Source organism: Tribolium castaneum, chromosome 8 (assembly GCF_031307605.1).
Source record: "Tribolium castaneum strain GA2 chromosome 8, icTriCast1.1, whole genome shotgun sequence".
NCBI lineage: Eukaryota > Metazoa > Arthropoda > Insecta > Coleoptera > Tenebrionidae > Tribolium > Tribolium castaneum.
In genome coordinates, this window is record NC_087401.1 from 937,002 (window position 1) to 953,431 (window position 16,430).

Here is a 16,430-nt window from a genome sequence, read left to right on the forward strand (position 1 = left end):
TGTTTAAATTGTTAATGTGAATGGTGGCTGCAACGGCTTGAAGGTGGTCAAGATGAGGGGGTAAGATGTGTTGAGATGAAGCGAGTGAAGTTGAGACAAGAAGTGTGACGCCGTGTTTGGCTCGGGTTGTGGGGCTGGGTTTGTTGTAGGAGTGGAAGCCTGTGATGTTTACGGGTCGTTTGGATTGTGTCTCTGTGATTGCTGCGATGTGAATTTGGTCGATGTGTAGAAAATGTCTCAAGGAGGCAAATTTACGAGAAATCCCTCCCGTATTGACTGTGGCGAAATTCAGAGAAGCCATTTTTGAAACGGGGGCCAGAAGGATTCACCGAAATGGTGGATTTATCCAAAAGTGAAGTGAATTTTGTTTGATGAGTGTGAGATTTTTAGATCGCGTCGGAGACAAGCGCGAGCGGAATGTTCGAGAACAGATTGGATTTTCTGTTTCTCGAACGGAAAAAGGTCAAAAAGGGTTTTTGTGATGAAGCGTAGGAATTGACGGGCAGAAACGAAGGGTTCGCGCTCGTCGGAGTCGTCGTCAGAATTTTCGGGATCGAATTCCTTGTCAACGATTTTGATGGGAACGACGGGGGTTTCTGGGGTCATTTGGGAGGGTTTGATAAATTGGGGGCAATCTCGGGACCAAGCGGGGTGATTCCCCTGGCATTTGGGGCATTTGGGGTTTGAAACTGCGGAAGGGCACGGTTTTGACCGATGATTGTCGGGGCAAGTGGGGCAGATGGGCTTGTTGGGGCATTGGGAAAAAGAATGGCCAAATGTGAAGCACTTGGCGCACTGGAGAGGGGCTGGTTTTGGGGGGTGCGACGGCTCGCAGGGGTGAACGTGGCCGAAAAGTGAAAGGCCATTTGACAGGAGTGTGTCGATCGCCGTTTTGTCCGGTGTCACGATACGCATGAGAGGAGTTGGTTTGTTGGTTTTGGCGGAAATGATGCGCCAAACTTTTTGAATGTGGAAATTATTCAGGGCTGAAATGACGTCTTGGGGTTCGATGTCAGAGCTGACGTCTCTGACAACGATGGAAAAAGTGATGGGTTTGGGTTCGATTTGGGGTAGGAGGCGTGTGGGGTTTAAGAGTTTGAACTGGATTTTCGAGCCAGGGAAGCCAGCTTGAAGCGTTGAAATTTGGTTAGGGGTAAGTTGCCTGGAAAGAACAAGAAGAGCGGATTTGTTGTAATTGACTTTTAGAGAGTCAATTTGGTGGAGGCCGAGTGAAATGAGGTGAGAGTAAAAGCTTTTTTGAGTGGCGAGTGGGGCAGGGATGTTTTGGATTGAGTAGCGAAATGAGAGTTTTTTTGAAGTGGTAGTTGAAGACGATTTTTCCGAAGTGGTAGACGAAAAGGATGCTGATGTTTCGGAGTTTGATGGTGAGGGTGTGCGTGAACGTTGTTGGGTGTGTTTTGTGGATTTTAATGTAGTGGCGTGAGTTTGTGGGGGTGGCAAAATTTTTTTGTCCATAAGGGACGGAATGGGTTTGTTTTGGGGAAGCGTTTTTGGAGAGTTTGCAGAAGACGGAAGTGAAGTGGGTAGGTTGAGGGGTTTTTTTGGTGAGTGTTTCACCGGGCCCTTGGAGCGGAGCCGACGCTCGTTCTCCATTGTGGAAACTTTTGCAATTTATCACTTTGGATTTCACTGTCACTTCACTTAGCAAACAATCGAGTGGCTGAGCGATCAGAGTCAGCGCAGAGACTCGATGTGTTCACCTCGAGAGCGCGAAAGGAACTGGTGCACTACTTGTTAAAAATGTTTTATATACGAATTTACTCCGAATCAAGACCCCACCTTTTAGTATAATCATCCAGTCAGAAATACGACTTCTCTATAAGTAACCGTATAAATACGAAGCCAGAAACGCAACTTTAGTCATTCGCAGTCGCAGTTGTAGCATACAAGTTATACGCGCAGCATATTCTTATAGTTTATTTTGACTTTTCCATAAACTACGAAAACCACCATCATATCAACATGTCTGGACGTGGAAAAGGAGGAAAGGTAAAAGGAAAAGCCAAGTCTCGTTCGAGCAGGGCCGGTCTTCAGTTTCCTGTTGGAAGAATACATCGTTTACTTCGTAAAGGTAATTACGCCGAACGAGTCGGTGCCGGTGCTCCAGTTTATTTGGCGGCTGTGATGGAATATCTTGCCGCTGAAGTTCTTGAATTGGCTGGAAATGCTGCTCGTGACAACAAAAAAACTCGTATTATTCCACGTCATCTTCAATTGGCCATCAGAAATGACGAAGAATTAAACAAGCTCCTTTCCGGTGTGACAATCGCTCAAGGTGGTGTTTTACCCAACATCCAGGCGGTCCTTTTGCCGAAAAAAACCGAAAAGAAACCATAAACAGCTAACTGTTGTCTCTCTAGTTGCTGTGAGAAGCAGCAAGCTACAAAAAAATAATAATATCGGCCCTTCTCAGGGCCATCATTTTTTTAACAAATAAAAAAAAGAATCACAAACTTTTTTTAAAGAGTAAATAAACATACCTACTTAAAGTTACATAAAACTTGGCAAAAATTTATTGCACGATTTAAAAAAAAAAGAGCACTCAAGATGTTTTATTTTCTTAATAGTTTAAAAGCAGGTAAATTTTTATTGCCTCTCCTAGACGGCGAGCTACACGCCGCGCCGGTGGGGGGCTAGCTAATCCATGTATATCGGTTAGGCTTTGATGTTTTCTTTCTTTAGTGGTAATTATTATTTATCTCTGAAAAGTCAAAATTCATCCCTTTAAGGAAAAGCATACGATTGATTAAACAACAAAGTCATAAAAACCACACAACTTTATTTGTTACATTTCCTAGAAATATAAAAACAGTTTGGAAATCAAACATTTATTATACTGGTGGTTTAACTGAGAGCCTTGTGATACGTACTTTTTTCATTTGTTTAGAAATATTTTTGTGGTTCTGAAAAGAACCGTTTTTTTTTCGTCGAAAATTAAAATGCGATGAATAGTAGAGAGTAGATTGATGTAACTAACGATGAGGAAGAAACATAAAAACCAAACAATGCTGGTATACCGGTATTGTCGTCGCCTCGTAGTCTCATAGATAAAACATAGGTTATAAAAAAAACTTAACCGCCAAAACCGTAAAGTGTACGCCCTTGACGCTTCAAAGCGTAAACGACATCCATGGCGGTGACGGTTTTACGTTTTGCGTGTTCGGTGTAGGTGACGGCATCACGAATGACGTTTTCGAGGAATACCTTCAGGACACCTCTGGTTTCTTCGTAAATGAGACCGGAGATACGTTTCACTCCTCCACGACGTGCCAATCTTCTGATCGCGGGCTTCGTGATGCCCTGGATGTTATCACGTAAAACTTTACGATGACGTTTTGCTCCACCTTTTCCCAATCCCTTTCCACCTTTGCCACGACCGGTCATTTTGAATGATTATTGATTCAAATTAAGCTTTGTTTCACAAAAGAAAACGACACAGATTTGACTGCTTCGTCGAAAACAACTACCTGCTCGCCAGATTAGTCAACTCATTTTATAGTTTAGTTTCGCTCCGCCTCTTAAGTTACTTTTTTGACCAATCAGATAACGCATAGTGTCACCCTAGTTAATAAAATACGGCGAAAAATTTTGTTGCAGGGTCATATGAACCGTCGCCGTTGTTAGTGACGTACGTAGGTGTTTATGTGTGTGTATGTGTAGTTGAGGGATAAAGAAGTAGTCAAAAAAATGGCCCGTACCAAACAAACTGCTCGTAAATCGACCGGTGGAAAAGCTCCACGAAAACAGCTTGCCACTAAGGCAGCAAGAAAAAGCGCACCCGCCACTGGAGGAGTGAAAAAACCTCATCGCTACAGGCCCGGTACAGTGGCACTGCGTGAAATTCGTCGTTATCAGAAAAGCACCGAACTGTTGATTCGTAAATTGCCCTTCCAACGCTTGGTCAGGGAAATAGCCCAGGATTTCAAGACCGATCTTCGTTTCCAAAGTTCTGCCGTTATGGCACTCCAAGAAGCGAGTGAAGCGTATCTTGTCGGACTTTTTGAAGATACAAATTTATGTGCCATCCATGCAAAACGCGTCACCATCATGCCTAAAGACATCCAACTGGCAAGACGTATTCGAGGAGAACGAGCTTAAAATGAAAAAATAAACAAAAAAAAAAACGGTTCTTTTCAGAACCACAAAATTGTTTACAAATGAAAATGTTTCGCAATATTGACAGTAATTAAAGTAATAGTACGCGGATCATAATGAATTTTAAACTCTGTCAAACAATAAAAACAATGATGCTTTTATTTATGATTGTTCGCTCTGGTTAAGGGTAGGTAAACAAATCGTTTTAATTGATCGGTACTTCAAGAACGGCGGCGGCATCAAAAGAATTTAATTTATTTAAGTAGGTACCATAAAAATGAGTAAAGTTAAATATCGAATAAAGTCATAAAAGTGGTTAGGTAGGTGAGGAGGGATAATGCGTTTTTAGCGCCGACACCCTACAGACATTATCGTTTGTTTGTTTGTATAAATTAATAATTATATTTCGATTTAGGTATATGCAGATAGGTGTGAAAACTTTTTTTTATTTGTATAGAAATTAATTTGTGGCCCTGAAAAGGGCCATTTATGTATGCCCTCGACGGCCTTAAACAGTCGATAATCCAGGACGTCACCACCATCATCATCATCATCATTATCATCATCATCGGTTCGTAGTCGACGACGACGAAGACGACGACAAATGAGATTATTGCCATAGCTCACTTCTTTCTTTTAGGAGAAGCAGGAGATTTCTTCGCTTTAGCAGATATAGCCTTGGCGCTTTTTGGTTTCGGTGCCTTAGGTTTCTTCGTTGGACCGGCCTTATTTGATTTCTTTGCTTTCGAAGGTGATTTCGGCTTTGATGAAGCTGTTGCCGCAACAGCTCTACCTGTAGAGGAAGCAGCGGTTGTTTTCTTCTCAGCGCCGACAGAAGCGGCCTTTTTTGCTTTCGCGACGGCTACGCTCTTCTTTTCGGCTGCGACTTTTTTCGCTTTTGGCGAAGATGGTTTCTTACCGGTTTTTGGTGCCGAAACGGCGGAACGTTTTCCAGTGTTTTTTTTAACTTTTGAAACTGCTGAGGATTTTTTCTTTCTTTCGCCAGTAGCAGCGGCTGCCGCGGCGGCAGCAGCTCTAGCAGCAGAAGCAGCAACAGCAGCTCTGGCCTTTGCACCACCACCGGAGGCGGACGAGGAAGCAAGTTTAAACGATCCAGAAGCTCCCTTACCTTTCGTCTGAACCAAAGAACCAGAAGCGACGGCGCCTTTTAGATACTTCTTGATAAATGGTGCAACTTTCTCGGCATCTACCTTGTAATTGGCGGCGACGAATTTTTTTATAGCTTGAAGAGAAGAACCACCACGTTCCTTTAAACCCTTAATAGCGTTATTGACCATCTCGGAAGTGGGAGGATGAGAAGGTTTGGCTCTAGGATTTTTTGCTTTCTTCTCCTTTTTAGCATGATGATGAACTTGAGGTGAAGTCGTCGAAGCAGCAGCATTAGCCGATGCGGATTGATTTTCTACGTCTGCCATTTTTTTCTCGTATTCTCGTATTATTATTATGACAGCAGAATAGATATATACTTGATAGGTAGTATATAGTAGGTAAATATAAACCTAAACGAACCAACCAACACAATTCGAATACACGAGCGCTCAAACTAAAGATATTTTCGCGCCACGACTAAGTTGTTACCGCGAAGCTTTTCGGCCCTTGTGGCGCAGCTCAGCGTAGCAGCGGTAACAATGGTCGTTACTTGTATGAAACTTCATTTGAAGTCACGAACTGAAAAGTTCGGGGTTCGGTCGGAATGAAACTACTGAGTAAGCATTAAATGAGACAAGGGAAGGAAGGAAGAGCTGGTGGAGGGTCGATAGCGCCCATCGCAGAGACCAGCGTGGTTTTTAGAAGGGAATGAGTACAGGTTGAACACTCACTGACTTAGACTCACTTCATGACTGATTGATTACTGATTTGGTGTGGCTAAGGGTGGCTCGTTTTATGTTAAACAACCCTTAGCCGACATCCAATGGGCTCACAAGGGGTGAGTGTGGGTGGAGCGGTAATTCGTATTGAGGGGTTTTTCGCAGAATTGCGGGGAAAACCCAGAAGGCTCTCGAGAGCGACGCGCGGATTGGTTGGGGCTGGTAACAAGTCGCCCCCGGTTTGAGACGCGAGACGGGCTCGGAGCATTCTGGGTTATTGGCGGAGAGGCGGAGAGGAATGTCTCGTGTTTATTTTATAAGAACAATGTACATAAATGTTAAAATAAAATCACAACAATAATTGCACGAAATAAATGTAAAAGACATGGTGAAAAATGAAAAATGGTAGCCGCAGGCGTACCGCTTAGCTTCTAGCGTAGCCCGTTGCCAGATAGCTAACCTTAACGAGTATTTACAGAAATAGTTACCGCAAACTTTATAATTAACTTAGACTAATTACGTAGTTATCCTACACTCACTCGCGGGTTTATATACACAGGAAAGAAAATGAAATATTGTCTTTATCGAGCCAAGGGCGCGGGTCGCATCCGATCTACATGGACCTTGGTTGGTTTAGGGTCGGAGTCCACTAGGTACATGCCGCCATCTCCGAGCGCTTGGATGACTGGAAATGGACCTCTCCATTTGGACGCGAACGGCTGGCTTCCCAGCGGTAAGAACTGAATAAGAACCTGATCGCCAGGTTCGTAGGTGGGTGGTGGATGATGTGGGGGTTCCACATCGAGTTTTCGCGCCACGTAGTGTTCTTGGTGCCTTCGCGCTTGTTGGCGAAGAGCTTCAGGTTCGGGCCTCTTCTGCTATGGTTAGGATTTTCTCCTGGGAAATTCCATCTTGTTTGTCGACCTCAGGTGGTGGTTCAGGTGGAGGCTCTTCGATGGGGGCTTCGTCTTCGGCAATCTCTTCATCGTGTCTTGGCATGTCTATTGAAACACTGGCGGGGCACGCACTTACTTGGAGCGGTGTTGATGTCGCAGTGTCTTCGCTTTTTGCAGCAAGGGGGCTGTCATGGCGTTTTGGGGTCCCTTTTTCGAGGGCTTTGCTGTGGTAGAACACCTGGTTGTTCGGTACCTGACGAGCTTTAGTCGTGGTTTCGGAAGTGACAGCCAGTACCTCCTTGTCCAAGGAAGCGGTTGTCCTCGGCGTGGAGGCTACGTGCGAGCCAACGGCGCCGGCGACAGCGGTTTGGACCGAAACGGTCGTGTTCATAGGGGGCTGTACCTCCGAGGCAGGTCGAAATTCGGTTGCTGGTGTTGAGGTTACGGTTGAACCTTCGGTTTCGCGAATTTTTGGGGCTGCGGTTGAGCCTTGATTCGTAGTAGTTGTAGCAGCAAGGGGGCTGCTATTGCGTGGAGTTAGTTTAGCGACTGGGACAGTTACGGCCTCGATGATAGATTTGAAAATCGCAGCAGTTGTTTCCTTGTCCAAGGAAACGGTTGTTTTCGGCATGGGGGCTGCGTCAGAGCCAACGGTGCGCGTGAAAACGGGTGCTCTCGACGTGGGGGCTGCGGTAGAGCCGGCGGCACGTGGAGAATGACGTGGATGGGGCTGCGTTTCGAATTTCGGTTCAGGGGGCGCACTGTTTACTGTCGCGGGTTTTTGTTTTGAAAAGTTGGGCGCCACTGGAAGCAGATTTTGGGGCCCCTCTTCCAGTAGGGGTTGAGGTTTGGCCTCGGCGAAGTTTACTGCTGGGGACCGGACGACATGGCTTTGGGCTGAGCCTTGGCGACGGCCCCATTTTCGTTTCCCGACGAAAATGTTCGTGGTTTCGCAGAGCAGTCCCGATGAAAGTGAAAGCCGGGACAAAAACGGCACTTTGGTAGCGAAGGGGGCTGCCGAGTGTGGTTCGAGGGTAAACGCTTTCTGTTTTCCTCTACTTGGATCATGGCTTCGATAAAATCGTTCATCGATTGCGGAAATACAGTTCCGCTAGCCGCAGCGAGTTCCGGTGTCAGCAACCCGGCTGTGAGTCGCACCAGTTGCGACTCCGGCAGTTCGGGTGCTACTCGCTTTGCTAGGAGCCATTTTCGTCGAAGAAAATGCTCCACGTTTTCGTTTCGTTGACCGTCGCCGTAGAGTGACGCTTTGAGTTTAAACAAATGACTCACCCCGTTGTATCGGTTCAGGAAAGCGGCGGTGAAATCCTCGTATGTGGGAATGAGCGATCCGTTGAGTCTCCACCACTCTTTGGCGGGCCCCCGGAGTTGTGAAACGATTCTCTGAAGGCGAATCTCCTGGTTGTCGTTGTTGATTCGAAGGAGGCATGTGTCCAGGAATCGTTGTGGGTCCTCGTGATTTTCGCCGAAAAACTCTGGTAGTGGCAAGGGTTCTTGCGGTGCTGGAGTTTCGTTGTTGGTCCGGAGCGACTCATGGAACTGAGTTTGGGCTCTTGCAGCGTCGATTTGAGCTTGAATAAGCTCGCGAATGGCTTCGGTCAGGGCGTCCATGGCGTTGATTTTGGTTTAATGTTGCACTAGCACGAGTACTGGGCATCACTTGGAGAGCATGAGGGTAAGGGTAGTGGATAAGTCGGCGTCTCCGACGTCGAAACAGCCCCACGTGTCGGGCGCCAAATTGTTACCGCGAAGCTTTTCGGCCCTTGTGGCGCAGCTCAGCGTAGCAGCGGTAACAATGGTCGTTACTTGTATGAAACTTCATTTGAAGTCACGAACTGAAAAGTTCGGGGTTCGGTCGGAATGAAACTACTGAGTAAGCATTAAATGAGACAAGGGAAGGAAGGAAGAGCTGGTGGAGGGTCGATAGCGCCCATCGCAGAGACCAGCGTGGTTTTTAGAAGGGAATGAGTACAGGTTGAACACTCACTGACTTAGACTCACTTCATGACTGATTGATTACTGATTTGGTGTGGCTAAGGGTGGCTCGTTTTATGTTAAACAACCCTTAGCCGACATCCAATGGGCTCACAAGGGGTGAGTGTGGGTGGAGCGGTAATTCGTATTGAGGGGTTTTTCGCAGAATTGCGGGGAAAACCCAGAAGGCTCTCGAGAGCGACGCGCGGATTGGTTGGGGCTGGTAACAAAGTTTTTATTGCCTAGAAAATAAACCCGACCGCGGACTAAACAAACACCACGCTCGCCAACATTAAAATTATCGGGGCCTCACACTAGACTTTGGCGTGATGACATCGTTCCTTTTTGACGATCGTCAATGTTTTCGAGCCGACGACAAAACCAATTTTGAAAAAAAGATTTTTCCTATATATTCTGAAATTTATATCAACGAAACGACTATTCTCAGGACCTAGTGACGTCCTTACAGACGCTCGCCGTACCGACGACTTATTCGCGGTTAAAGAGAACATCAAACTGCGACGTCGTCGACAGATACTTACTGGGTAAACGTGAAAAGTTGGTCTTTGGTCTGTCGAAAGTCTAATCTATCCTCTACCGAATGCCAATAAGAATTTTTTTAAATACTTTTGTTTTTGTGCGGAAAAATTCTTTCAAAACAGTCGATGCACGAAACGAAACCAACTACGAAACCGGAACTTTTTGGAAGATGACGGGCCCCAGGAGTCATTAGGGTACATTGAATGCAAACATTAAAAAAAAATAGTTGTTTATGTTTTCTAAAAGTTTTTTCTATACTTTGGTCTTGATAAAAACAACGAAATCTCAAAAAACATTCGAAGATGCAAACGTTTGATGTAAACTGTTGTATGATAGAAAATGTCACAATAAAAACGTTTATTTTATTAATATTTGTTGTTTTAGTATACTTATAACTTTACCGATGTTTCATTATTGTACAATACTCTATTTTATAAATAAAATGCATTTCTAAATAGAAACAAATTTGATTCGTTTCGTTGCAATGCGTTGTCATCTATACGTTCTAACTATTAGCAACATTCACTGAAAACTATTTTTAAACTTATCAATTTTGTATTTCAATTTCAATTTCAATAGTTAGTTCTATCCACCTACGTAATACAAATTCTGTCACTTTACACAAACACAAAAATGTGTTATAGTGAAGAATATGTAGGTAGTTAGTTACCAACCTATACACGTTAAAATATACTTTGGTTTTATTTGTTTGCATCTTACTGTTTTGTTTTTCTTTACCTAAAGTAAAAACCAAAATTCAACTTGGAACCAAAATTATTATAGAAAAGAACAACAACAACAACAACAACAACAACAACAACAACAACAACAACAACAGATGACAATGTAGTTTACTTCTTTCGTTTATATGAGATGCTTTTTTTCAAGTGACACTTCACAAATTGTAAATTCTACTAAAACAGATATACCTAATGTCTGTTTGTCTCTTTCTCTCTCTCTTGCACTCAATAATAAATTGGTACTTTTTAATAAATTAATAATACCTAGATAATAGGAAACTCTTTCCTTCGATGTCGACAATGGCGCGCGCGTATAAAATAAAAATAATTATAACTTGGAAGATAATTTAAAAATTATCACTAAAATATTTTTATTTATTTGCCTACGCAATTAGATAGAAATTTGGTAGAAATCTATTTTTACTAATTTGGATGATTTTTGATATATGAACCGAATATTTGATTGCATGTTTCAACAATAACTAAGATTAAATTCTCGAAACGTTTTACGTGGCGTATCATAATCTATTTTGCATTTAGATTAAAAAAAAGTATGTAATGTTTTGGTTAAGCACAAACGTGTTTCTAACTGTTTTTTTTTGTGATTTGAAGTAAAAAAAGTCATATACAAAATGAAAATTTTAAATATGATAGAAAGACAGATTGATAGATTAAGTAGATTAAGTTTACTAGATATAGATAGTTTAAGTTTAATCTGGTTTTTTTTAATTCTTAAGCACACAACGTCAAAGAAGTTAATTAAAATGTTGCCAAATGTTTATAAATATTAGATCATTTGTCTGCTGATCTACTTAATTCATAAACCGAGTAAGTATTGTAGACTTTATTGAATCAATAAAAAATTTACAACTTTTGATGAAACAAATATGTTTTTTATAAAAAATATTTATAGTGTTAATTTGAAGATATTTAAAAAAATAATATTTGTTACAAATTTTTATTTTATTAACAAAAATTGAAATAGTCATTACAGAACGCCACCGAGTTACTTTAAAATTGAAGAGGATAATTAATAAATAAGTTTATTAAAAAATCGAGAAATATTTGTTTGAATAAGATAGATTTATACAAATTCATTATTGTTTTAAAAATTAGTAAACATGGTTTTCTTTATCTGTAGATATTATAGCTAATAAAGATGCGTAAATTTTCTAGATCAGGCAACTAACATTTTAAGCATTGTCATAAAATTGTCATTTTTTGACTATTTTTCATTTGGAAGTATATTAAGTATTTAATATAAATACTTTTTTTTTGTTTTAATCAGTTATTATTAATTCTATTACATTTATTTTTTTGTTTTGTTTTTACTTTCCAATATTAAAGCTTCTGTACTAATAATATTAGCTTTGTTTGCGTAGGATATTTAGGACTAATCCTAAATTAGTCCAAGACTCATTTAAAGCGCATGTGCGGTTCTGAACCAGCTATGGATTATCGTTTACCACAAACAATAATATACCGTTGTCAAGTATGCAGTAAATGTTTAAAAATCGGAAAACCGCAAAAAATTATCACAAAATTATAAAAGAGAAACATTGGTACAAAAAAGTGTAAAATGTAAAAAACTACTCATTTTCACATTCACAAAAGTTATTTTACAAATAATTTCGATTTAGTAATATATTAAATAAATCTCAATAATAAAATAGACAGTAAAGCACCAAAACACGAGAGTAACAAAGACAAAACCGCTTTCGTCAACTGCGCAAGTCTAGAACTAAAAATCTTTGATCGAATGAACATGAAGATCGTTTGGACTGGTTCTGAACTGATCCGGTATCTAGGTTATATTCTCGACCGTGAACGACGGCCTGTAACTAAAAGTTCAGGTTTTTCTCTCATATGTACTGTGCATGCAATTAATGCCAGAACAAGCTCATCGATCGCTATCGTGAACAAAGCTTTTGATTCCCTATCCGTATACCTATGACTAAACGTAATTATCATAGTAAGATATTATTTTATTTATCTGTTTAAGGTTTGAGAATAATTGTACAAGTACAAGTATAGAGTTAAGAAGATAAAGTCAGGTTAGGTCAGGTCAGATCAGGTCGGGTCGGGTCGGGTCAAGTCGGGTCGGGTCGGGTCGGGTCGGGTCGGGTCGGGTCGGGTCGGGTCGAGTCGAGTCGAGTCGGGTCGGGTCGGGTATTAGAGAGGGGTATTGAAAATGAAGAAATATAAGCAAAAACTTATAAGTGTGCAGAGGAAACTCCTTCGGCCCACATCTTGACTACGCACTCGCGAAGGGTAAGATAGCCACGGGAATGCTGAGATCTCTCGTATGTCGGCGGAGCGCGTTGTCAATTGACAACAAGCTCTTGTTGTACAAATCAGTGATCCGACCTACCATGACTTATGCTTCTGTGGCTTGGGCGTTCGCGCCCTGTAAGACTCGGATGCATAAGTTACAAACTTTCCAAAACAAATTTCTCCGTCAAGCATTCAACGCCCCGTGGTTTGTTCGCAACAACCAATTGCACCGAGAGGCGAAGATGCCGACGATGGAGGAATTCTTCCGTGAGACCGCCGAGCGAGCCTTTTCGAAGGCGGAAGCCCACCCGAACCCCCTGGTGCGAGAGGCCGTTGACTACGACGAAAACGGTCCGTCCAGATGCAAGAGGCCAAGGATGGCTCTCTTGTGATCGAAAAATGCCTTCTCACTCAGATCTTCCGAATCTGGTAAGCATCAAATGTCATTGCCACATTTATCTGTCGCAGCTCTTTTCAGATTCCATCAAATGGATCACTTCGGGGGAATCCCCGGAGCGCCCTCTTCTTTTCTTCTGGCGCCATGCAAACCGGCATGGCTACCCAGCGTGCGTTCAGGTATGAAGGACCAATGGTTCCGATCCCTAAGGTGACGCGAGGGGTTTTAGTGGGTATTGTCGGCTTGCACATTTACCGACCGAGTCCCACATAACCAGACCTAGTCTGGTATGCGTAAAAGCATTTCCCCTCAGATAATAGCAGAGGTCGCTTCTGGCTTCTATCGCCTTTCAAATTAAAGACAGTAGGAAGGTACTTGATAGAACAGGCAACAAGCATAAAGTGATAGAGCAATCTATCACGGCATGGCAAGCCAGATGGGACAACAGTTCCAAAAGAAAATGGACGCATCGCATCGTCTTATCTCGAACATAAGTCGGTAGATGGAAAGGAGAAAACCTGTGAGACAGGTAAATTACTACCTAATACAGTTTTTAATAGGACATAAGGCTTTTCTGTCATATCTACACCGTATGCATCGAGCAGATGATGACCGCTGTGTATACTGCAACGAGGAAGATACAGCCGAACATGTGTTTTTCGAAAACATGTGTTTTATCAACGCGATGCCATTCGATAGAAGTGGGAATTACAAATAAGTAATAAACTTATACATGATAATCTAGTTGAAAAAATGCTCGAGAACAATGAGCATTGGAGAACAGTACAGAAATTTACAGAGGAGATTTATAAAACTAAGAAAATGGGGGAAGAAGGAAGAAATCAATGTTCGAAAAGCTCTGATTCTTCGTAAACGAAAAGACGTAGAAAAATGCCCGCTGAGGGACCTAGATCATCTGCCGTAGGAGGCGGCCAGAAGATGTCTTGGAAACCAGCGTGCACGATCTAAGAACGGAGGCGCTAATTCCTGGAGAAAAAGAATAAGCTTTCACTCCTGACGGTATGGTCAGGTCAGGTCAGGTCAAGTGGCTGAGATGGGTGGCTTAGATTCTATACATTAGATATACCTTTTTCATTGCCTAGTATGGTTGAAAGTGTATTTTGGACATTTAAAAAAACCATACAAATCTTAAGAATGCATCAAGTTCAAGAAAATCTAAGAATGCTTCTCCTGTAGAAATGTCATAAAAAGATATTGGAAGATTAGAAATAATAGTTGTCTGAGATAGTTCAAGCATTAATAATTTTAAAATAGCAAACACATTATATCTTTGATCAAGTTTTGGGTATGGGAAAAAATTGACAAAAACACATTTTCTGAGCACAGAAGCTCGCCGGAAAAACGAAAACTGAACAATGTAAGGAGCTGTTTTAGCGCAATTCTTTAGATTTTATACGACAATTTAAAAAAAGTAAATTTTAGTCTATTTTCCAATTTAAGAAAAAAATACACTGGAAAAAATATAACGAAAATTTTCAAGATATCACAGCTCTAAAAAACTTGGTTTAAAAAGTTACCAGAATTGACCCACATGGATGGGATTCCAAACCCCGATTAACCAAGTGTATGTAATAAAAAGGTAGTTATAGTAAAAAGTAATCAAAAAATTGTTTTGCTAAATTATTGTTTTCTATGTGAGGCCATAAATTAATCATTCCACTCTTGTATATAGTTTTATAAATCGAATTTATAACAAACATTTAGGGTAGATATCTACTATAAAAGATTTGTTTATTATAATAAATTGTTAGTTAATTTCTTTGAGGAAAGTACTATTGATCTATTTATTTTTTATAATTATTAATAATAACTATTAGTGTACCTATTAATAGCGCAAAGTTGTACCTTTGTCGATTGAAGCATTTTCTCAAAATCGACAATATAAATTTGCGCTCGCAACACACATACACAAAACTTTTTCTGAATCTCCAAGTATTAACAATATACCATAATATTCAGAACAAAACCATGTAACAATTTATTAAAATTGGCAATTATTTATTTTCTGTTTACTCGTTGTTACTAGTAACTATAGCTAGTTACAAAAATCACTGGACATTTGATTTCAAAAAAAAAAAAAATAATAATAATAATAAAAAATAAACAAAATGGGAGAACAAGCATTTTTTTCAGTTATGTCGCTTTAAAGCGACAAAGTGACAGTTTTGGAGAAACGTCAACCTTACGTTGCTAATATAGACATTATAATATGTAATAATTATAAATGACAGCACAACAACTTATACTTATTTTAAGAAATCCGCGTCTTAATTATGCACCCAAATATAATACTAAATATTAAACTAAAAAGGATGTACAAACGAGAGAATGTTATAAATATTTTTTAAATTTCTAATTTAAGAGTTCGTCGCTGCTCCTTTCAGATTCCATCAAATGGATAACTTCGGGGGAAAACCCGGAGCGCCGTCTTCTTTTTTTTCTAAGGCAACACGGCATGGCATGGCTGCCCAGGGTGCGTTCAGGAATGAAGAACCAATGGTTCCGATTCCTCAGGTGAAATTGAATTCGTATCAGAATATGTAGTATTGTTTGTAATGTAATAACTAAAAAAATGAAATTAAGACATATAGAAGAAACACTAAAGAGAGTTAAGAATTTGATTAATCCGAGATGTTACTTTCCTGCTATTTCTTGATTTCTTTTGCGTCGCACTTTTACCGATGTAATTTGTTTTTGCTGTTTCATTTTAAATTTAATTTAAAAAGAGCTTCGATTGATAAAAAAAAATCTAGATTTGAGTGGTCGGTCATTAGATTTATTTTTTACTTAATGAAACAAATTTTATTTACTTTTAAATGTTAATTGTGGTTCTGAAAAGAACCGATTTCATTTTTTTCTTCTTTTTAAACGATGAAAGAAAAAACTTCTCTATTTTGAACTTGTGTATTTGGTGACGGCTTTGGTACCTTCAGAGACTGCGTGCTTTGCCAATTCACCAGGCAACAAGAGACGAACCGCTGTTTGAATTTCCCGGCTCGTAATCGTCGAACGCTTGTTGTAATGCGCAAGACGAGAAGCTTCAGCGGCGATCCGTTCAAAGATATCATTAACGAAACTGTTCATGATGCTCATCGCCTTGCTCGAAATACCGGTATCGGGGTGTACTTGCTTCAATACCTTATAAATATAGATTGCATAGCTTTCCTTCCTCCTGCGCTTCTTTTTCTTGTCGCTCTTCGAAATATTCTTTTGAGCTTTTCCAGCCTTTTTCGCTGCTTTACCGCTTGTCTTTGGTGGCATATTTTTTAATATTTCTAATCTTAATAAAGAAAAAAAAAACACGACACAAACGAACTGTAATACGCACAACGAACACAAAATATACCTGTCAACTTGAAAGTTCAAGTTAAAATCATGGTGCACTATTCAATTCAATTCAATTCAAAATACGTTTATTCAAAATAAATTACATTTCAAAAGGGATTTTGATAAAATATATACAAGATATTTACAACTTAATCTACGAGTCCGGACTGTTTTAGGCTTTTGGCCTCTTCAGTCAAGGAAATGGATGAATGTTGTGTGGGAGTGTGTGTGTCGTCGGGTGGTGAGTGAAAGAGTGAGAAGTTTGGGGCTCGTAGGAAGCTGTGGATGTGGATGTCGT

The 16,430-nt window shown here is 40.7% G+C and overlaps 1 protein-coding gene across 1 annotated transcript; it reads right to left on the reverse strand.

Moving 5' to 3' along the window:
* Positions 1–2,784: 2,784 nt before the first annotated feature.
* LOC135266893 (histone H4) lies at positions 2,785–3,484 on the reverse strand. The gene has a single exon (XM_064358332.1). It carries the CDS (start codon positions 3,403–3,405, stop codon positions 3,094–3,096), a length of 312 nt encoding a protein of 103 aa, XP_064214402.1. The 5' UTR covers positions 3,406–3,484; the 3' UTR covers positions 2,785–3,093.
* Positions 3,485–16,430: the final 12,946 nt, after the last annotated feature.

Bases quoted from the DNA above. Each gene is read 5' to 3' on its own strand.
- LOC135266893 (XM_064358332.1), bottom strand. From the start codon at position 3,405: ATGACCGGTCGTGGCAAAGGTGGAAAGGGATTGGGAAAAGGTGGAGCA.